The 22,283-nt window shown below is 43.5% G+C and overlaps 2 protein-coding genes and 1 pseudogene across 2 annotated transcripts; 2 read left to right on the top strand and 1 right to left on the bottom strand.

The window, feature by feature from the left end:
* The first annotated feature begins 393 nt into the window (after positions 1-393).
* Positions 394-3,981, top strand: LOC147434716 (uncharacterized). The gene is made up of 2 exons (XM_086490018.1): positions 394-863; positions 1,901-3,981. Exon 2 carries the CDS (start codon positions 1,910-1,912, stop codon positions 3,227-3,229), a length of 1,320 nt encoding a protein of 439 aa, XP_086346144.1. The 5' UTR covers positions 394-863; positions 1,901-1,909; the 3' UTR covers positions 3,230-3,981.
* A 10,524-nt stretch (positions 3,982-14,505) lies between these two features.
* LOC147434715 (uncharacterized) lies at positions 14,506-15,854 on the bottom strand (annotated as a pseudogene).
* A 676-nt stretch (positions 15,855-16,530) lies between these two features.
* LOC147434714 (uncharacterized) lies at positions 16,531-18,265 on the top strand. Its single transcript, XM_086490020.1, has one exon. It carries the CDS (start codon positions 17,549-17,551, stop codon positions 18,002-18,004), a length of 456 nt encoding a protein of 151 aa, XP_086346146.1. The 5' UTR covers positions 16,531-17,548; the 3' UTR covers positions 18,005-18,265.
* The last annotated feature ends 4,018 nt before the right edge of the window (positions 18,266-22,283 follow it).

The following is a 22,283-nucleotide window of genomic DNA, read 5'->3' as shown; positions in this document are numbered from 1 at the left end:
ATAATAGAATATCTATACACATAAATATATAAGCATTGTATGCATCTTTCAGTGTAAATAATTTTCATGTATTTGTACAAATAAATGCACCAGATCACCAGCAAAAGAACACATTCCTGCCATCTACAAATCTTTGAGCATGCTTCAAAAAAAAAAACACAGCGAGCAGTATGATTCAGAACGCAGTCAACATCGTGGAATCACACTTACCTTCAGCAAACCTTTCACCTAACAATGCACCTAACCACCAGCAAAAGAACAAGGGCAAATGCATTGCAAGCACAAGCTCCGCAGGTTGTCCCAATGGAGAAATAAGAGCCATGGGATCGCTATCATGTTGCGCTCAAAGCGTACCCTATAAAGAAATCCTGATCGTCCTGCCAACAACCCAGGATGAGATCGAAACCAAGCAGGTAGGCCCTTGTAACCTTTGAGCTGCTGCAGCCTACAAAGCCCTGGTTACTTACCTTATGCTGCAAAGAAGCGGAGTCTTGCAAGTCCGAGTTCTGGTTTTCACGTCATGTTCGCCAAGGATATCAGCCAGAACTTCCCCAGTTGGCATACTCGCTTTGTAGAATGTGCCTGTTGCTCCCCTACCTACAATGTTTTCATCTTTCAATGCATCTAGGAAATCGCTGCCGGTGAAAGATAGCCTTTGAAATGCCGTGAGCCTCCATGGCCACTCATCAATATCTTCAAATGTATCTTTGCTGCTCCAGGCTTCTCTTCCTACTTTTTCCTGAAAGCTAACTGCCATCCCCAAACTCAATGCATGAGCGGGGTAGCATGCCCCCACAGAAATAAGGATCGCCAAGAAATGAGCCAAGGCTGGCAGGGTTCAAAGACAACGACACTAAGAAAAGGTCAGCCTGCTTATCATCGGTCGATCCTTCTGTTCTTTTATAAGGAGAATCTGTTATGGAGCTTTCTACTAGTGCTGAAACCCATATTTTTTTTCGCATGAGAAGTCGCATTCTAATCTTTCAAGTGGTGCGCACATGAGCAGATTTTAATGCCGCTGCGGCTTGTGCGTCCGACATGGCAATGAATCTATAGCCGTAGCGTTTTCCGCGTGAAAGTAGGCCAGTGAACGTAGTTGACTGTTGCGTTCACTGCTTTTGCGGCACTTTTTTGGAGGACCCACCATGCGAGCTGTTTACCGACGTCTGCCTCCTGCTGCAGCGCCATCACAGGGCGTTAGCTAACCACAGTTTGGTAGCAACCTCCACATGCCACTGCTCGAGGGTAGTATACAGCTGCACCAACCGAGGTCCGAGACCTGCTGCACTCTCGCTACAACAGTCGTTAGCGATTGATGAAATTGCACCATAATTAGTGCCTTCCAAAGCGATAGAATTACCACTTGCTGTACTGCGCCACAAAAAAAATACTTAAAGGCACTTGTTAGGCAGTGAAATCTCGCTCGGCAAGAAAGCCTGTGTCGAGAATCACTTACTCGGCGTTCTGATTTTGAGTGAGAAGGGTAAGCGACTCATCTTCCCCACTGTCGTGCGCTTCACTATGCTACTGCGCCAGACATGGCATTAGAAAAGCCTACGTCAGAAGGCTGCATTATTCTCCACATCAAGAGAGCAAGGAGTTGTGCAGAAGGAAGTGGAAGAGAGAAACCAACACGGTGTGTAGGTTGTGTGTATCCTCTCTCTCTCTCTCTCCCTCTCTCCTTCTGTCCTTCCCTCTCTCTCTCTCTCTCTCTCTCTCTCTCTCTCTCTCTCTCTCTCTCTCTCTCTCTCTATCTATCTATCTCTCTCTCTCTCGGGGAGTTGGAGAGCAGTTATAGAAACTACTAGTACTTAATGACAATGCAAAACATACGTTCTGTGTTGAAGTAACACTCTTTGCCTAGCGTTTTAGCTAATGGTGCGGGTCCTAATGCTTGCAGGGAAACACAATGGACCAGCAACGCTCACCTAGCTTGCGACCAGGCTCTCCAATGGTGAGTGCGTTCACAACATATCGTCCTCCACGTTCCGTCCACGGGCAACAACCACCCCATCGAATTCAGCCACAATTTCAATCCACAGAGACGGTGCCATCATCGCCGCCAGCCGGTGGATTCCGTCAACTTCTACAATCTGGCGACTACATTATGCACGATCAAGTCAATTTGCAATTGCCTCTTCCTTCGGGGACCCACTACCTATCGCCAAACCCTACAGAACACAACAGAATGGTAGGCATTACTGCAACGGCTCCACCTGGATCGATGCCGGTGTTCCTGCCAAGCTTTCGGTCACTTGAACATTCAATTCCTCAAAGTGCCGATGGCTCCTTGCCATCTATTCCTGCTCTCCTTCCTGCCATGGAGGAGAACATACCTCTGCTGGAGTTTCCAACGGTCAAGGCAACCGCTCTACAAGGAAATGAAGTAAGCTCAGTCACAAATACTATGTCTTCAGCAGTTCTGGCGCAACGAGACCCTAAGAGCAAGGCTAAAACGCCTTCCAACCCGAAGAAAGGTTTGGAGTGGTCAACCATAAGGGTCTTGTGCTTGATCGAATTCTTCCAGGAGAAGTGGACTAGCCTAGGCAAAGGAAACTTCAAGCAGAAGCATTGGTCCGGTCTTGCGCTACAAATGAACTCAAAGTTTTCGTCTACCTACTCGGCACAACAATGCAAAAATAAATGGGACTCTCTTCGCAAGACCTACCAGAGAGAGAAAAGGGTTGAAGAAGGTACTGGTGCATCCCCGTCTACTTGGGAGTTTTTTGATAGGATGTCTCAGGTTCTCGGGAGAACACCCAAGGTGCGTGGTTTGGCCGGTGGCTTCAATGGGGAGGACTTTTTGCCTGGGGCACCAGAGGCGGATGAAGACGACGACAACAGTGATGTAGACAATGAAGACGTCTACATCCCTAACAATGATGAGCATCAAAATGTAGCAACCCCCTCCCGAGAGGGACCACCAACCTCACCAATTACCAGTGCGCCAAGCAGTGCTGGTGCTGGAGAATGTTCTGCTGGTAGGGCTGCCGACTCCGTTCGGGGCCAACGATGCAAGAAGAAACGTCGTCTATCCGAAGCTGGCTCCTCCTTGGGTGTTGAGCTGAAAGAAGGACTATCCAGTTTTGCAGAAACCATGAAGGAGGTCGCGCTCCGCAAGATTGAGGCTGAAGTGCGTCGAATTGAAGCAAATGAAAGGCGTGCAGAGAAAGCTGGAGAGATACAGTTGCAGATAGCAAGAATTTTGGCTAGTGGACGTGATGCTTGACGTTGTCGTGCTGTGACACGTACATAGTGGGAACGCATGCTACAAGATCTATTTTGTATTTTTTTAGATACATAATTATATTTCCTATAGTGTACATATGCATATTTAAGTATAATAATAAGCTTTCTATCTCATCCTATTATTTTTCTCAAGGGTAACATATCCTTACTTTACCATGAGAAAATACTATGGGAAAAGCATCAATAGCTCCGCCTCTTTAACTTGGGGCAAAAAGCATTGATTCTTTATTTCTACTATTTCATTATCATCTCACACCCTAGCTAGATCCTATATCTAGGGTAAACTCCAATATATATATATTCTATGTATTTTGTATACTTTTCTTATATTTCTTTTTAAATAGCTACTAGGAGAGAATCAAATCCTAGTGGGACACTAGGTGGCATGATTTCAAAGATACACTTATTTTAATGCATTATTGCAAGCATGATTACAAAACTTTGTCAAGGAGCAATGTCATGCTTTCATATGGCATGAGGTGTCCTTTGGAATTAAATGAAAGTCTAGGCTAAGGAGACCACATGAAGACTTTTGCTGCCATAAATGGACCCTATTTTGATGATTTTTTTACACAAGGTTCCAATCCGAATCGGAAAACGATTTTAAAATGAAAATCGTAGCTAATGAGCTGAAGTTTTTGCCCATATTTTTACTTTTTTATTTGGAGCCACGGTTGAGGAGATATGATCAAAATACTGGACCCCAGTCTGCCCACATCATGCAGGGACAGCTCATTTCCAACTTTTCCAATTCCTGTTCACACTGGCTCCTCTCTTCTTGTGTAAACCCTTGTGGGTTCCCTTCACCTATCAAAGGGGACCTCTTCTTCCTTGGAAAGAACTCAAGAATTTAAGCCATTGATGAGAGGAATTCATGAGGGAGTGAGTAGTAACGCCTAATTGTACTTAGCCATTAACATAAGCCCAATCCTACACTTTTTCCTAGAAGAAGACTAGCCATTCTTGCAGCAAGCTAACCTTGGAAGATCAACTCTAATCAAAGAAGGTCTTGCACTTGGTGTATCAATCAAAGTGGAATTATCCACTCTTCTTGTCTCTCCCATCAATAATGGTGCCGAAGGGTTTCAAGTAAGATGTATTCTTGATTTCTTGTTGTTTTCATTTTCATCTCTAATCCAACATATACATATATATGTATCTAATCTCATCTCCTTAACCAAACCTATCTCTCTCATTCTTAGTAATTCATCCTCTCTAGGTTCTCTTTGCTACAGGTACATCTCTCCCTGCAGTATCCTTATTGCCTACGGGCAAGAATAGGGCTTGGGAGGGAAACTTCTCATCTCTTCACTTCTCTCATATCTACATTTCTCACATACTATCCTAGATGAATAACCCACATGATGATCATTTCTATCGCTTTCACTCTGTACGATCTATTAGAATAACGTATGGATTAGCCGTAAAATACACTTTCAACAACGTATAGTGTTTCTCTTCGGCCCTGAAAGGCTCAATGAAATACTTCTATCACCGGATCCCATCATACTACCTCTCATAGACTATAATTTTTCTTTTGATGTAAGCATAGTTATCTTGCTATGAACCAAGAGGATTTGTACACACAATTAATCCCAATCACTAGACAAAATATCTATATTATGGTAAGCACAAAACTACAATTCCAAAGAACAATTCGTAGCCTATTTGGTTAGCCAAGATTGAATGCCATTAACTCATCCATTAACCTTTTCATATTACCCATGATACGATATGACCATAGCCTTGATGTTTTCATCTTTGTATTGTTTTGACATTCTCTTTTGCGTTCTTTCTTTGTGTGTGTGAATGCAAGATAGAAAGAGTGAGTCTTCTTTGATTGCACTTCTTTCCAATCCCTAGTCTTCATGGCATGAGTTCTCTCACAAACTCTCACAGCCATAAGCCCGGTGCTTTCCTGGCAAGACCGCTAATTTCTCGACATATTTTTGTGAACCCGACGCGAATCTGCTAGGGTGAGAGTTTGTGGGTAACCATGGGTGATCATGTTGAGCAACAGGGTATGCATTTTGACCCAGCAACAATGCAAATGTTTCAAGCATTTGCAATGTTCATGCAACAACAACATGCTACTGAAAGAAGGGAGATTTCAGCAACGAAGGCCATACAAGCGGTCGTCAACAGAATGGATGAGTTCAATGGCAAAGATGTAACCAAGTACTTACGTGAGTATGTGAAGGAGATGGAGCTGCATCGCGTGTCAGAAGGTGAGATGATTCAAAGCTTTGAGCTAGTTGTTGCTCCAGAAATTAGGGAGCATGTTAGGGCAATTAAAGATGGGTATGGGAGAAATTGGGAAGAACTCAAAGTAGCTTTAAAGGAGGAATATTTCATGGAGGACTCGGAGAGAGTGACCAAAAGAACATTCTTAGAATGGGTAGTCAAGCCAAAGCAAGGACTATCAATAACAGAGCTACTTAGGGAATTTGAGCGGCGCTATGCACAACTCACTAGGACAGAAAGGGCCACACTAGATACAGAGAAGACAGATCTTTTCTTACAAGCTGCAGGTAAAGAGTTTCAAGAAAATTTGGAGCTTCTTCTTGAAGATAAAGATGCTGAGCAAGGACTAAAGACCGACTGGAATGAGGTTGAAGGTGCTGTCTCACTGCTTGCCAAACGGCAAAGAAGAAGGGACAAGATGGTAGTAAACACTACAAGTCCTTCCACCTCAACTTCTGACAAAATGGTAAAGCCTACTTTTATCGCTCCTAAGTTTGATGAGTCCATGCTAGATGAGCTTGTGAAGGGAATGCGTGTCTTGAAGGTGAAGTTTGCAAAGCTTGAAGAAAAAGGCCAACCATCAGGGCCACTTCCTAGGCAAAGACAACAGCCCAAAGAAGGGTTTGTTAATAGATGTATTTGGTGTGACAGTACAGACCATGTAAGAAGGGATTGTGATGATTTTAGTGATGCTTTGTCAAAAGATGTTGTCTTTTTTAAGGATGGTAAAATACACTTAAGAGAGACAGGTCTACCCTTGAGAACTAACTTTGGGAAGGGGGGAATGCAAACCTTAGTTGAAGATATGGCAACCAAGCATGCCACCTCTTCAGTTGAGGCAGCTACTTATGGAGTAAAAATTGAACATTTTTGTGATGAAGAGGTGAGTGACCATCATGGTCAAATTTGGCCAAATGTCATGCAATTAGCTAAAAAGGGAAAGCTTACAAAAGAGATTCTACATGAAGCAGGTGATTGCATACGTCTGGAAACAGGATGGAATGATCCAGTGGACTCAGTGTCAGTGCATGCCTACATTACAAAATGCCAACAAAATGAGGCAATTGTAGAATAGAAGTGCAGACGTGAGAATGCTGATGAAGGACCATCAAAAAGATCTTCTAGAAGTGGGGGAAGAAGCGACTCAATGCCTTCTCAAACACCCTCAACACAAGGAGCATCTCCACCTGATGTACTCATGGAGGAGTCTACAACAGGAAAGAAGAAAGAGCCAACGAAAGGTAAGACAAAAGGCCCAACTTATAAACTAAAATCTGATATTGAGGTTGCTACAGATTTAAAGAAAGTCTTGGAGGAAAGGATCTTGAATAGCAAGATTGAGTTTACTCTGGGAGAAGTTCTTGGCATTGCAAAGCGTGAATTCCATGAGGAGATCATTGACATCATCAAGAGAAAGAGGCAAACCCTTGCTGAAGTTTCTCATCCACAGGTTGAAGGGGAAACCTCAAAGACACAAGGGATGCAACTGCAAAATAAGGAGAATGATGGAGCTGTGGTAGGATGCTACCAATCTAGTGGGAGAGTGAAGCAAGTGTATTTCTCAAATGATGATGAAGAAGTTGAAGATATTCCTATGAGTTACTATTCACGAAGTCATTGGGCAAGGGCTACTACAGAAACTTTGGTCAAGGTAGGTGATCTTGAAGAGCCATTTGTTGCCTTGATTGACCATGGTTCAGAAATAAACATAATGTCAAAGAGTCTCTACAACAAGTGCAAATGGCCGATGGACACAGATCATGGCTGGATGGTAAAAGTGGCAAACAATTCATCCGGTGAATTGTATACAGCATGTCCAGGTGTGAAGGTAACAATAGGTGATGTAAAGATTGACCAAAACTTCTTTGTACAGGATACATCTTCATATCATCTCATCCTTGGACAACCCTACATTGTGGGAGTTCGAATGGAAACAAAGGTAATGGACGATGGTTCAGCATATGCTAGAATACGTAGCAAAGATGGTAAACGAGCTGTCCAATTTCTCACAGTCTGTGTAAACCATGAAAGAAATCGTGACAACCTCAGGACCATCCTCTACCAAAGGTAAGCAAAGAGTTTCATGATCATAGAGAAATGATGGGTTTTGGCCAAGTACCATTGTAAAGCGGGATTGCAGTGGTACAGAAAGAAAAAGGGTCTCGCTTGATCAAAAAATAGGTGAAACTTTCTCGATGAGCTCCTTGGTAACAAGGAATGGATCAGTATGTTTTACAAAACTTGAAAGAGATATGAGAGGCAATATGTACATAATGTACAAATAGGCATGAAAAAGAGTGGGTTGCTAAAGCCTACTGGAAATGTTTTGGGTTTGTGTGAACAAGTTTCTTTTGTAGATACTATGGGTGAGCTTGATGCTATAATGAGGTCTAGTTTTCATCTTGAAAATGAATTTGTGGAAGTTTGCTCTATGGAAATGTATCAAGTAATAGAAGCCTTTAAAGAAAGCCAAACAGTTGGCCCAGAAGTCCATGTTGAAACTAAATACAAGAGTGTAGCAAAGAAGGTGAAACCGGTAGCTTCACCCTTACCACCCAACAACAAGGAAAAGATTGAACAGGCTTCTTTACAACCAAGTTTGTGGAATCCTAAAAAGATTGGGCATACCTTCACAAAGGAGTCTTTCCAAGACTTGCAGATTGGTTGCAAGGAGTTTCTAACACAGGAGGAGACAAAGTGTTTCAAAGAAATGCTTTCAAAGCATGGTAAGGCTTTTGCATTTGAGCCACATGAGATAGGATGTGTTGATCCTTCTATTGTAGCTCCTATGGTAATTTTCACAATACCTCATGTGCCTTGGAATCTGCGGCTTATTCCGGTTCCAAAGGCTCATTTGCCAAAGTTAGTAGAGCTACTGAATGAGAAAATCAAAATGGGAATCTTGGAGCCTTCTTGTGCTCCATACTCAAATAGGTGGTTCACAGTTCCGAAGAAGAATGGTTCTCTACGCTTCATCCAAGATATGCAACCAGTGAACAAGGTGACAATTAGAAATGTAGGTACAGGTCCAATTGTGGATGAGTTTGCAGAGGCATTTGCAGGGAGGGCAATCTACTCAATGGGGGATCTCTACTCAGGGTATGATCAATTTCAGCTTGCAATCAAAAGCAGAGACTTGACAACCATGAGGACACCTTTGGGTTTGGTAAGGATGTGTACCTTGCCACAGGGAGCAACCAACTCGGTTGCACATATGATGAATGGGATGAATAAGGTCTTACGTGACTTTATTCCTCAAATCACAATGCCTTTCATTGATGATTTGCCTATTAAAGGATGTGAAGAAAGTGACAAAGATGAAGCTTTGGATCTCAAGGGATGTCGCAGGTTTGTGGTAAATCACATAAATGATTGTGATAAAATTTTGTCTAGGTTGGAAGAAGTGAATCTTACATTGTCAGGGAAAAAGTCTATGTTTGGTGTCAAAGAAGTGCTCATTGTGGGGCGCATGTGCGGGCCATATGGTAGGAAACCTTGTCCATCAAAGGTAGATGCCATCCAAAGAATGAAAGAAACATGCACTAGCATCACTGAGGTTATAAGGTTTCTGAGAGCATGTGTCTTCTATGTTATTTGGATTCCACATTATGCACATGTAGTTGATCCTCTTTATCAGCTGCTTAGAAAGAATCAAAAGTTTAAATGGACAGAAGCACATGTAAAATCCATGAAAAAGCTAAAGGAGTTACTCCAGTCAGCAACGACTTTGAGAAAGGTAAACTATGAGTGTCAAAGGCCAGCGATTGTGACAGTAGATACCAGTCCTACAAGGATTGGATGGGCAATAGGGCAAGATGACAAAGAAGGACACAGGTATGTGGTAAGATTTGGAGCAAAGGTACTAAGTGCTCGCCAAAGAAACTATCCACAGATAAAGAGAGAGTTATGGGGTATGGTTACAGCCTTGAAAAGTGGGAAAGAGTACCTAATTGGTGCATGTGTGGTTGTAGAAACAGATTGTCTACCACTTCTTGGGATGATTACAAGCTGCTCAACACCAGACATTGCTATGTTGCGGTGGATTGCCTACATTAAGTCCTTAAATCCCGAGTTTAAGCACATTGTAGATAAAGACAATACAGTGGCAGATATGCTATCAAGGGCAAGGTATGAAGATGAGTCACAAATGATTGATGAGGGAGATGATGTAGGCACAAAATTCTATTCTATCTCTCATGTCAAAGGTAACAATGTCTGCATGACTAATTCACTTGAATTGTTCTTGAAAGATCTTTATGAAGGTGATTGGATTTCTATTGGAAGGTACTTGAGTACTCTAACAAAACAGGATGATTGGTCTGAACAAGAATTCAAGAGGATACGCAGGAAAGCATATGGGTACTTTTTAAGGGATGGTTACTTGTGGAAGCATCCTAAACAAAAGGGTGCTACACCACAACGGGTTATATGTAAAAAAGAGACTCAAGTAAAGCTCATGCAAGAGTTTCATGAGAGTCTATGGGCTGGACACAGGGGTGTGTGGGCAACCTTCTCCAAGTTGAAAGAAAAATACTGGTGGAAGGGTATGTATAAAGATGTATCTCAGTTTGTAGAGTCATGTGTAACTTGTCAAATGTATTCAAATGTTCGACATCGTGATGGATTGCACCCTACATATCCACTAGCCATGCACTATAAATGGGTTGTGGATCTAGTCACGACGCCTTTAGGAATCTGGCAGATGAGATACTTGGTTCTTGCACGAGAGGACCTAACTAACCAGGTTGAAGGAAGAGCATTAAGAGCTAAGACCACAGAAGCTGTGTGCAAATTCCTTCTTGATGAGGTGATTTGCCGTTATGGTTGTGTGGAAAAAATCACTGCAGATCGAGGTGAACTGGATGCCGAAGAAGCAAGGGAGTTCTTTTCTAGATTAGGGATCAAGCTTTCTCTTACTACAACTTACAACCCTGAAGGCAATGGAAAGAGTGAAAGAGGGCATCCTCCTATCATCAAAGCTTTGGCCAAGGCTTGCGAAGGAAGAGTTGGTGAGTGGCCAAAATTGTTACCATATGCTTTATGGGCTGATCGTACAACACATAGCTCAGTAACTGGCTACATGCCTGCGGAGCTAATGCATGGTCAAAAGCCAGTGATGCCGATTGAGGATACAATTTCCACATGGAATGTACTACCTTGGCAAGAGGGGCTTAGTAGGGAAGATCTCCTTGCACTGCGTATAAAGCAGCTAGAGAGAAGACCTGGAGACATTGAAGCTGCAAAAGAACGACTCAAAAATGCAAGGTTGAAAAACAAGTACTATTTTGATAAGCGACATCGACTCAGGAGCAAAGCAATTGACAAAGGTGACTGGGTTTTAGTGTATGATAGTAGCCTTGATAACCAGCACACAGTCATGCGTAAGTTCTCAAAAAGATGGTTTGGACCGTATGTTGTAAAGCATGTGCATGAAAATGCTACTTACAGCTTGTCTGAACTAGATGGTACAGAAGTAAAGATTCCCATTGCAGGAAAAAGGATTAAAATGTTTAAGAGAAGAGGAGACAATGATCTAGAAGATATGGATGAGAAAGAAGAGAAAAACACAGGTGAAGATCAAAGTGAACATGAAGCTCTGGAATCATCCAGTGAAGAAGAAGACAAGGAAGATGTACAAGAGATCTAATGTGACAAAGAGACAATGTGGCACATACCGGAGGATGTGCAGGTTTAGAGGGGGTGGATGTTGTGCTGTGACACGTACATAGTGGGAACGCATGCTACAAGATCTATCTTGTATTTTTTTAGATACATAATTATATTTCCTATAGTGTACATATGCATATTTAAGTATAATAATAAGACTTCTATCTCATCCTATTATTTTTCTCAAGGGTAACATATCCTTACTTTACCATGAGAAAATACTATGGGAAAACCATCAATAGCTCCGTCTCTTTAACTTGGGGCAAAAAACATTGATTCTTTATTTCTACTATTTCATTATCATCTCACACCCTAGCTAGATCCTATATCTAGGGTAAACTCCAATATATATATATTCTATGTATTTTGTATACTTTTCTTATATTTCTTTTTAAATAGCTACTAGGAGAGAATCAAATCCTAGTGGGACACTAGGTGGCATGATTTCAAAGATACACTTATTTTAATGCATTATTGCAAGCATGATTACAAAACTTTGTCAAGGAGCAATGTCATGCTTTCATATGGCATGAGGTGTCCTTTGGAATTAAATGAAAGTTTAGGCTAAGGAGACCACATGAAGACTTTTGCTGCCATAAATGGACCCTATTTTAATGAATTTTTTACACAAGATTCCAATCCGAATTGGAAAACGATTTTAAAATGAAAATCGTAGCTAATGAGCTGAAGTTTTTTCCCATATTTTTACTTTTTTATTTGGAGCCACGGTTGAGGAGATATGATCAAAATACTGGACCCCAGTCTGCCCACATCATGCAGGGACAGCTCATTTCCAACTTTTCCAATTCCTGTTCACACTGGCTCCTCTCTTCTTGTGTAAACCCTTGTGGGTTCCCTTCACCTATAAAAGGGGACCTCTTCTTCCTTGGAAAGAACTCAAGCATTTAAGCCATTGATGAGAGGAATTCATGAGGGAGTGAGTAGTAACGCCTAATTGTACTTAGCCATTAACATAAGCCCAAGCCTACACTTTTTCCTAGAAGAAGACTAGCCATTCTTGCAGCAAGCTAACCTTGGAAGATCAACTCTAATCAAAGAAGGTTTGCACTTGGTGTATCAATCAAAGTGGAATTATCCACTCTTCTTCTCTCTCCCATCAATAATGGTGCCGAAGAATTTCAAGCAAGATGTGTTCTTGATTTCTTGTTGTTTTCATTTTCATCTCTAATCCAACATATACATATATATGTAACTAATCTCATCTCCTTAACCAAACCTATCTCTCTCATTCTTAGTAATTCATCCTCTTTAGGTTCTCTTTGCTACAGGTACATCTCTCCCTGCAGTATCCTTATTGCCTACGGGCAAGAATAGGGCTTGGAAGGGAAACTTCTCATCTCTTCACTTCTCTCATATCTACATTTCTCACATACTATCCTAGATGAATAACCCACATGATGACCATTTCTATCGCTTTCACTCTGTACGATCTATTAGAATTAACGTATGGATTAGCCGTAAAATACACTTTCAACAACGTATAGTGTTTCTCTTCGGCCCTGAAAGGCTCAATGAAATACTTCTATCACCGGATCCCATCATACTACCTCTCATAGACTATAATTTTTCTTTTGATGTAAGCGTAGTTATCTTGCTATGAACCAAGAGGATTTGTACACACAATTAATCCCAATCACTAGACAAAATATCTATATTATGGTAAGCACAAAACTACAATTCCAAAGAACAATTCGTAGCCTATTTGGTTAGCCAAGATTGAATGCCATTAACTCATCCATTAACCTTTTCATATTACCCATGATACGATATGACCATAGCCTTGATGTTTTCATCTTTGTATTGTTTTGACATTCTCTTTTGCGTTCTTTCTTTGTGTGTGTGAATGCAAGATAGAAAGAGTGAGTCTTCTTTGATTGCACTTCTTTCCAAACCTTAGGCTTCATGGCATCTATGGTTTAACTCCTTCATATAGTTTTTGTTGAGTTCTCTCACAAACTCTCACAGCCATAAGCCTGGTGCTTTCCTGGCAAGACCGCTAATTTCTCGACAACGTAAGATTGCATCTTGTCAGGCAGAATATTGATGTAACCCAACAATAAAATATAGCAATGCCTACGTCATTTCTTCAAACATGGTCTCTCTCTTTCTCTCTGAGTCTCTCCTGCCTGACACTGCTGTGTCTCTTTGTAGAGTTAATGCAATTTGGAGTCTGACAAGTTAGAGAATAAGTACCTATTGTTTGTTTATTTGCCTACCTACCACTAAAAATTCATGGTGTTCTCGTTGTCAATCACAGTAGCAACATTTGGCTTAGTGATCAATTATAGTATGACAAAAAAATAGATTCTTCAGAAAGAGAGAAGAGAGTTGGAGATAAGGGGTTACGAGAGAGAGGGATTTAGTAAAAAAGTTAGAGAATAATTTAGCGTTATGGTTAGAGTTAGAAAGATATATGTACAGTTGGTTAGCATTATAGCGAGAGTAAGAGAGATAGATAGTTAACGTTAGAGTTACAGACAAAGGGGTTACGGGAGAGAGGGAGGTAGTAAAAAATTTACAACGTAATTTGGCGTTATGGTTAGAGTTAGAACGATATATGTACAGATGGTTAGCATTACAGCTAGAGTAAGATAGATAGATAGTTAACGTTAGAGTTAGAGATAGGCGGAAACGTTATGCGTAAACATTACAGAGTTAGGGAGACAGGTACTTAGCGTTATAGTTAGAGTTAGAGAGTTAGATCACACTATGCGTAAAAGTAAAAGTTACAGAGACAGGTAGTTAGAGTGGTTGGGGAGTTAGCGTGATTACGAGAAAGACGTAGCGTTATAGTTGGAGTTATTGAGTTAGGTCAACTATGCGTAAAAGTTAGAGTTAGAGAGACAGGTAGTTACAGTGGTTGGGTAGTTATTGTGACTACGAGGAAGAGTTAGCGTTATAGTTAGAGTTAGGAGAGATAGATCAACTATGCGTAAAAGTTAGAGTTACAGAGACAGGTGGTTAGAGTGGTTGGGGAGTTAGCGTGATTACGAGAAAGACTTAGCGTTATAGTTGGAGTTATTGAGTTAGGTCAACTATGCGTAAAAGTTAGAGTTAGAGAGACATGTAGTTACAGTGGTTGGGTAGTTATTGTGACTACGAGAAAGAGTTACCGTTATAGTTAGAGTTAGGAGAGTTAGATCAACTATGCGTAGAAGTTAAGAGTTAGATAGATAGGTAGTTACAGTGATTGGGTAGTTAGAGCTGTGAGTTAGAGAAAGACTAAGCGTTATTGTTAGAGTTAGAGAAGTAAACAATATGCGTCAACGTTACAGTTACAGAGACTGGTAGTTAGAGTGGAGACATGGAGACAGGGTGGTAGAGTGCACATACCAACTATGTGGATCATTGCAATGGACAAATGCCTAGCACTCCCGTGAGTCTCATCTGGCATTGTTATTTGCTAATTGATATCTGGCAACCCAGTCCCTGTATAGAATGTTGCGCATTCTCTGACCTAGAATACGCTTTCTCCTAGCACTTCTTGGAGCGGGCAAAATATTTGGATGGGGATCAAATTGCTCTTCTCTATCCACAGCATGCACACCATGCTCAGCCAAAAAATTATGAAGCACACAACATGCAATCACATAAGCTGGAGCTCGACTAAGGTCCACCGGCATATTTTGCAAAATTCGCCACCTGTTCTTCATGATGCCAAAAACATTTTCAATTACAACGCGTCCTCTGGAAATGTGACGGTTAAATTCATCCCAAGGTCCCTGACTAGGAGCGGTGCCCTCTCCAAATGGAGTGATCATCAAAGAGGAAGAACCGTAGCCTTTGTCTGCGAGGAGGTATGGTTGTATGCGCAAACGCTCCAACGTAATTACTAGAGCATAGAGGACTTGTCGGGACCGCATGCGCCTATACAACGTAGAGCTCTTCCAGTGCGCAGCATCGTTAGTGCCTCCGGGCACGCTCACGCACACATCCCACAATTTTTTCCTGGCATTGCACACTGCCTGCAATAGGATTGAATGGAAATGGTGTCTACACCAATACTGTGCTGGAGTGTCACGACGTTTCGGTCTCCTAGCCAACCTTATGTGAGTGACATCTATCGCGCCACACACATTCGGTAACATAGTGATGGTCGAAAATTCAGCTATAATTTGATGTAGCCGCTCAACGGACGGCACACTGATGTATTGAGGATGTAAGCGTGTGGCAAGGATGTCCACCATGATGTTACAGTACTTACGCACAGTTGATTCTTCGACACCGAAGGTATCACTAATGTGAGTGGTGGAATCGTTGTGGGCAAGCCTAAGGAGAGTAAAACTAAGAGCCAGTTCTAGGTCTATCGGAGGACGAACGAAATTATCTCGATCGGTCGATGGAAGAAAAGGCACAATAGCTTGTAAAAGAATTTGAAAGACCGGTTTAGGCATACGATACCTTTTCATGAAAATGTCATCTGTGTAATCCTCCTCGCGGATCCAGACTTGCCTTTGCACTTGGGACTAAAATGCGTGTTGGTGCAGGGATATCCACCACTCTCGAACTGCAGCGAGCGCCTCGAGGTGCAGATCAAAAATGACAGGCGACGCCATGAATAGAAAGATTACTAGAGCAGTAAATAACAGTTTTGATGTTGCAGTTGGGGTAGGGGTGGAGCCCTGGCTTTCCAACTCTGCAGTGATCCAATAGAATGCAAGCAATGTATTCATTGTTTGCAAAGGTCGACACTGTAGAATTTTGGGCCGAACAGTGCATGCATCAGTAGATAGTTTGGACTGTTGCCGTGGCTTGAAGAGAGCTTAAAGGTACAGGCGATGGCGGGTAGCTGATACAAAGTGCAGTAATCCCAGAGGTTAACACTGGTCACCATTAGTGTGAGAACTGTCCTCTGAAAATATTTGAATAATTGCAACTTGAAGATGCAATTGCTTGTCTGTTGTCGTATGTCGCCGTGCAGGGTGAACAGCCACTCCCTCTGCTCCAAATCCACTCCCTCTGCTTGCAGTGATATAGCTCGCTCTCTCTCTCTCTCTCTCTCTCTCTCTCTCTCTCTCTCTGTGTCGGTTAATGGAGTAGGCTGTAGTAGCTGGCTGTAGATACGAAGCGAGCTCGCGTAAGTGTTGCTCTGCACCGAGGACCTGGGTACTGAAGTAATCCAAAGCCTCGACCTCCTCCAGGGCGGCGTCTACGCCAGGCAGCCACTGCTTATTGGTGCCGACACTGAGCGGCCAATGATTGAAAACTTGCTTTTAACGTTATTTCATGTGCACAAGAACACTATGGCGGCCACGTCCGAAAAGGCCGGATAATGCATTTGAAAACCCTAAACCGGCTCATGTGCGCTCCCTTTCAGGGTTCTACTTCTCTTTCAAAAAGTACCAACAAATGGCCAACAATAGGTGTTAATTTTACTGTAGAGGAAAACCTATCTGCAGAGTCCATTCCTTTTCTCATGGGCTTCCAGCCTTCGGTAGTCAGGCACGCTAAGATGTTATCACAGAATCGGTGGCAAATAATGAGCTCTCTCAGAAGACCGAGCCTGTGGAAAGCTTCACGATCAGGCGAGGGAGCTCAGGAAAAATGTTTCTAAACCTAAGAGACACGGAGTACCAGACAGTAAACGCAGGAAAATCAAGGGGCAAACGACACAAGATCTGCCACACCCTTCCTTGGAACATAGTAAGTATCATAAGACAGCAGTCCATACAATAAGCATACCCAACACATGCTCAAGAGGAAGAGCAGTACTTGATACACAACCCTCAAAGACGCTTGACACTTCCAATTACCTCAAGACCCACCTATTTCAACACGTCACACACAACAGTCGAAAATGGGAACTCCGTAGGAAGCCATCCCGCAATGATGAGCCAGATCCGAAGCTAATCGAAGAGCATGGGCACAGCATGGCACGCCTGGCAGAGATTGGAGCTTCCATCGAAGCTGAGCATCAGAGACGCAAGCCATCCCCGAATCCGAATCTGCACACGCGTGGAGCAGAGAAAGCGAGGGCGCAGGGGTCGCGCGCATCAGAAAGAACCTCGCCACGTAGATTCCAGAAGGGGGAAAGTAAGGTGTCTCCTCCCGACCAATGAGGGAGGGACACATAGATGCACCGACTTTGAGCCAAATACTAAGGCTGCCATGGCAGGCGAAAAATAGTTGCATAGTAGGACTATGAGTCTTTTGCGACGACAGCTCTGTGTGGAAAAGTAACACAACTATTATGGTGGCGTGACCTTCAACTAAGGAGACGAAAATGGGATGCGGTAAGGGAAGCACGTGAAAGAAGAGAAGTAAGTTTGACTCCTGTGGCAGATCCAGAACCCCTTTATAAGGGGGAGGAGAGGGCCGCCAGCGTCAACACACAGCAGGTAGCTAGCCTAGCAATTAGACGTAAAGGATGGCGAGCAGCAGAATATTAGAACGGGGTGTGACGGGGATGCAGAAGCTGGTGCTAGTGGTGATGGCAATCGTCATGATGTGGGCTGTAGAAACAGAGCATGGCGAGTACAAGCTGCGGCCAGGGTTTATCATGTCTGCATGTGCGACGCGGGAGCTCATGAGCGGACACAGGAGCCAGGCTGCTGACACGCCGCCGCCACCGTACTTCAAGGCAAAGCAGATGCCCTACTATCCCCCACCACCCAGCTACGTATCATATCCCCCTCCCTATTATGTACCGTACCCCCCACCGCAGACACCATATCCCCCTCCCTATGTCCCGTACCCCGCACCGGAGACACCATATCCCCCACCGCAGATATCGTATCCCCCCCCTCCTTACCTCAAGCCCTCACAGGTTCCCCCACCTCCATATCTGCCCTCACAGGTTCCCTCACCCCCATATTCGCCCTAGAGTCCCCAGGTAATTTTTCCTGTTTTTGTTTTGCCCCACATGCATTATCGATAGATTATAATTTGCATTTCTTTATGTACATAGTGATAATGATAAACCTGCTTTCTGAAGTGATCAAAGCCCATGTTCTTTGTATGGAAAACACTTTATTTGAATGCGAATGGGAATGGACTACAAGCTTTGTAAGTTTGTAAATGATTGGCTATGAAATCATCTTCAAATGTAAGGCACAGCTAATTAAGCATGGAAAAAAATATTATATCCTCAGTAAGGTGTTGGCAACTGTTTTCTGCTTTTTGTATCTTTATAACTTGCTTATAATTGATTTATGGTTTTCTTCAGCTTCCATTTAGCTTAATAAATATGATTCCTAGAAAGTGTTTCCTCCAAAAAAATAGCGTGCCACGCCCCGTGCACCTGCCCCCCGCAGCAAACTTTAGCAGGCCGCCATTTTTCCCCCTTGCCCCGGGGGGGGGGAAGGAGAGAGAGAGAGAGAGAGGGGCACTCCCATGTGTTAATCAGAGATTTGGTTAGATATATGGCAGACAACCCCCATCTGCAGCCTGCTTCCTAGTGACCTGAAGCGAGCCACAACCGGTTGATCAAAGTCGAGGTCAACGCTTAACCCACGCGACATTGAACTCTACACACTTACGCTTTAATGAAGGTGTGTCTCTACCGCTACGCTGCACGCACACTTGAGCGTGCATGAGGCGAGCGGCTCGCTATAGCTTCAAATTTCAATCGACATGCTGGCCCCCAAAAAACTGTGACTTATTGTGCCCGCCACTGCCACCTACACGAGGGCAAGCACCCCGATACTTATACCATTGCCCCTTCACCACCTTGAAGACGCTGCACATAAGCAGTTCTCGAAATATAGCCAGGTTAACTCCCATCCAGAGCATTCCTCAACACGCAGAACCAGGACGTGAGCTTAAGCAGCCACTCCATGAAGGAAGGGATATAACAATTGGAATTTGGAGTAGGGTAAAGCACCCAACATTGTTCCACCTAAGAGAGGCTATGAATTACCGCCATTTCTCTGCATTGTTTTCAGCTTGGGAGGGCGCATTCGATAGTTAAATGAAAATGCTCTGTGGGATTGAGGGTTAAAATTTTCTTAACCATAGGCTCCTTGGGCTAGGGTAAATTAAAGGGGCCAATAAAAACCTTAGGCACTTTCAACCTAAATCCCTCGCCTGTCGCATAGCCCATGATCAATCTATAATTGTGTCAAATGGAAAAGGTAACCCAGATTTCTCTTAAAGAAAACCAATTGCAAACCTTACGCACTCTCAACCAATCGAGCGGGTAACCCCCTCATCTTATGTAACACGCACGCATGCACGTCCGCCACATGGTATGATCCACAACCGGCTTCACCGATTCCGGTCATTTTTCGTGCCTTGGAATTTTTTCAAGGCAACAAGTGGGGGGAGATGCTTAAACCAAAAAGGTGATTAAACAAGTGGGGGTTGGAACCCAAGATCGTATTCGAATGCCCAACCACTAAGCCAATGCTTAATTGTCAGTGCTCAAACGTTCGCTGCAAACGACTATATTTCAAACTCATTTTGTTCGTTGCACCCACGTGGGAAGGGGGGGGGTTCTTTTTGTGTACGGACGGGCCCCCCGGTTAGCGATTGTGCCACATGTGCATAGAATCCATTATTTAGACCAAGCCACACCTCAACTATGGCAATATCATTAACATGGTGGTATTAGATAATGTGAACACGACATAGGTGTGGGGAAGATGCGGAACATGAGCATGCCGAACAGACACTACGGGACGATATTGGTGGAGAGGATGAAAGAGTATGTGACAACACGGGCACCGATCGATGAGAGATGTCGTCAACCCCATTACATGTGCGATCAATCGAGGCAGCCACGTTTGCTCCTCCTTACACGTGCGGTCCCGACTATGTTTAGCCTGGCATTTTACTCTTGGTTCGTGCGCTTCAAGAGAGCTACCGCAGCTGTCGATTTTCGTGGGTGTGTGTGTGTGTGTGTGTGAGAGAGAGAGAGAGACAGAGAGAGAGAGAGAGAGAGAGAGAGAGAGAGAGAGAGCTTCCCAAGAGGAGGAGAGAGAGCTCTCAACTACAGAAGCACTGCTAGTACACAACAAATAGACAAAGAGAGAATTGAGAGAGAGAGAGAGAGAGAGAGAGAGAGAGAGAGAGAGAGAGAGAGATGTCTCATTTGTCATCATTTATGCATTGCTTGCTACGGATTTCAAAGGAATTATGTCTTGCTTTGATTCACCACCGATTATGTCCAAGAGGTAGCGAGGAAGCCACTTGCATGAAATGCATATGTGATAAGACTCAGAAAACCATCATGTAGGCGAGAGGATACACATTGATTGGGTTAGATGGGATGATGGGCAAGAAGGTTCCTTACACCGTTGGTAAGATGCTTCCTTGGTTGGGACACAAGTGCTTGGATCTACTTACAGTATCCACAGAGGGGTTGCTTCTTGTATAAGAGAGATTGATGAGGCTATTCCAACTGAGTGGGATGCCCTCATTGGGGGATATACTCTTTTACCTTCTCATCCTAGATGTTGGGTGTACTTTAATCCTCACTCAGGTGACCGATTGTCACTGAGCAAGAGAATCTCATCTTTAGCATTGCGGAGACTGCCATCATGGAAGTCACATAAGACTAGAGTCTGAAGGTGAGGTTTCACGTGATCAGCAGTTGACTACCCATTGGCAGTGTTAAAGAGTGGTAGGATTTGAAACCGGCCCGTAGGGCGGTAGACGTTAGCTTTCACCCGATTCTTTAACGCTTGACTATACGACACAAAGCAATGAATTAAAAGGAACCTAATAACTGGGAATGGGATTACACTTCAAAACAAAAGCACGGCCAAGAAGCTAGAATGCTCCCAAGCAGACAATGATACCTTTAGGCCCCAAAGGTTGGTGTCCCTTTCGGTATTACTTTATTCTTTAACAGAGGAAATAAAACCTATAACTTCCTACAAGCTGTGCTGCACAATCTGGGTTGAATTCCATCTGTTCTGGCGCGCTTTCGGCAGCATAACGCTACTAGGACGTTTCACAGTCAATATCCCCACGCAATATATGACTTTCTTGACGCATACGGTCACTTTGCAAAACCTGGCGAGAATCTGCAGCACGCTAAATTCTCTGTTTTCTGCCCCGAAAATGCGTCAGATCACCTCTACAACGGTCCCTTCACGTCCCCGAACCTCCTGGGGGTATTAGAGACCGTTTAGGGCCCAAACCCTAAACCTGCAAAAATACACAGCATGATGTAATTCTTGTTTTGGGATTCGTTTTGCGTGCCGATCGCATGATCCGTAGCAAGTCCTTGAGGCCCCGCACCTGTAGGGCTACTTGCCCTTTGCATCGGACGAGATTTCACACATGAAACCTCTTCGAATTTACTTGTACCTGCGAGGGATTAGCCACTAGTTAAACCAGTACCTGCGCAAGAGGCTCTTGCCTCGGCAATCACTCATGAACCCACACAACTGTACATTGGTCAAATGAGAAGCCCACTTGAGGGGCATAACATAACTGCTCGTAGGGGAGAGAGCAGTGCGTAGCGTGTAGGGCATCACTCCTGGCACCACACTGTACATAAGAGGAAAAGGAAGCACTCCATAGCTTTTGCACTGTTGCAATCTGCCTAATTGCTGAGAAATTCGTCCCCTTTCTCTTGTAGGCTCACCCCAGCTCTCCCATAGTGGCAGAAATGCTCACAGAGTGACACCTCGCCCAGTTTTCGACTTTGGCCAACTTGGCATAAAAATATCTCAACTGGTCGTCAGTTGACTGGGCAGCAGAGCAATAAAATGTTCCCCTTGTCATTCCAGAGCTAATGACGCGAACACATTTTCAGGTCAAAAATAGCAGTTTCCTAAATTTTAGCAGATGCTTCCATGGCATTCACACGGGTCGTCTGGCCATCAATCACCACTGGAACCACATCAAAAAATACAATGTCGGCCAGCTATCAAGTGATTTACATTCGTAGCCCCACCGTGGCTAACCTTAATCCATTTGTCCAACTTTAGTGCTCACTGGCCGCCCGGTCTAGACTCTCATTGTCCGCCTCACACCATGCAACTCAGGCATTGGCAGTTCTAGAGGGGTGCTTTAAAACAAGTCAAATAACATATCCCTCGAACAGAAATCGACAAGTAAAGTTAGTTTCCACAGATTGGTGACATACCTCCCGTCTTGAAATCGCGAACGTCCTTGTTTGCATGAATATCAATCCATTAGTGTGTACAGGC

This window comes from Adiantum capillus-veneris, chromosome 19 (genome assembly GCF_014529385.1).
Source record: "Adiantum capillus-veneris isolate H3 chromosome 19, ASM1452938v2, whole genome shotgun sequence".
Classification (NCBI taxonomy): domain Eukaryota; kingdom Viridiplantae; phylum Streptophyta; class Polypodiopsida; order Polypodiales; family Pteridaceae; genus Adiantum; species Adiantum capillus-veneris.
The sequence above is the reverse complement of the archived record's forward strand: the minus strand, read 5'-3'. Positions and strand labels throughout refer to the sequence as shown.

Bases quoted from the DNA above. Each gene is read 5' to 3' on its own strand.
- LOC147434716 (XM_086490018.1), top strand. From the start codon at position 1,910: ATGGACCAGCAACGCTCACCTAGCTTGCGACCAGGCTCTCCAATGGTG.
- LOC147434714 (XM_086490020.1), top strand. From the start codon at position 17,549: ATGGCGAGCAGCAGAATATTAGAACGGGGTGTGACGGGGATGCAGAAG.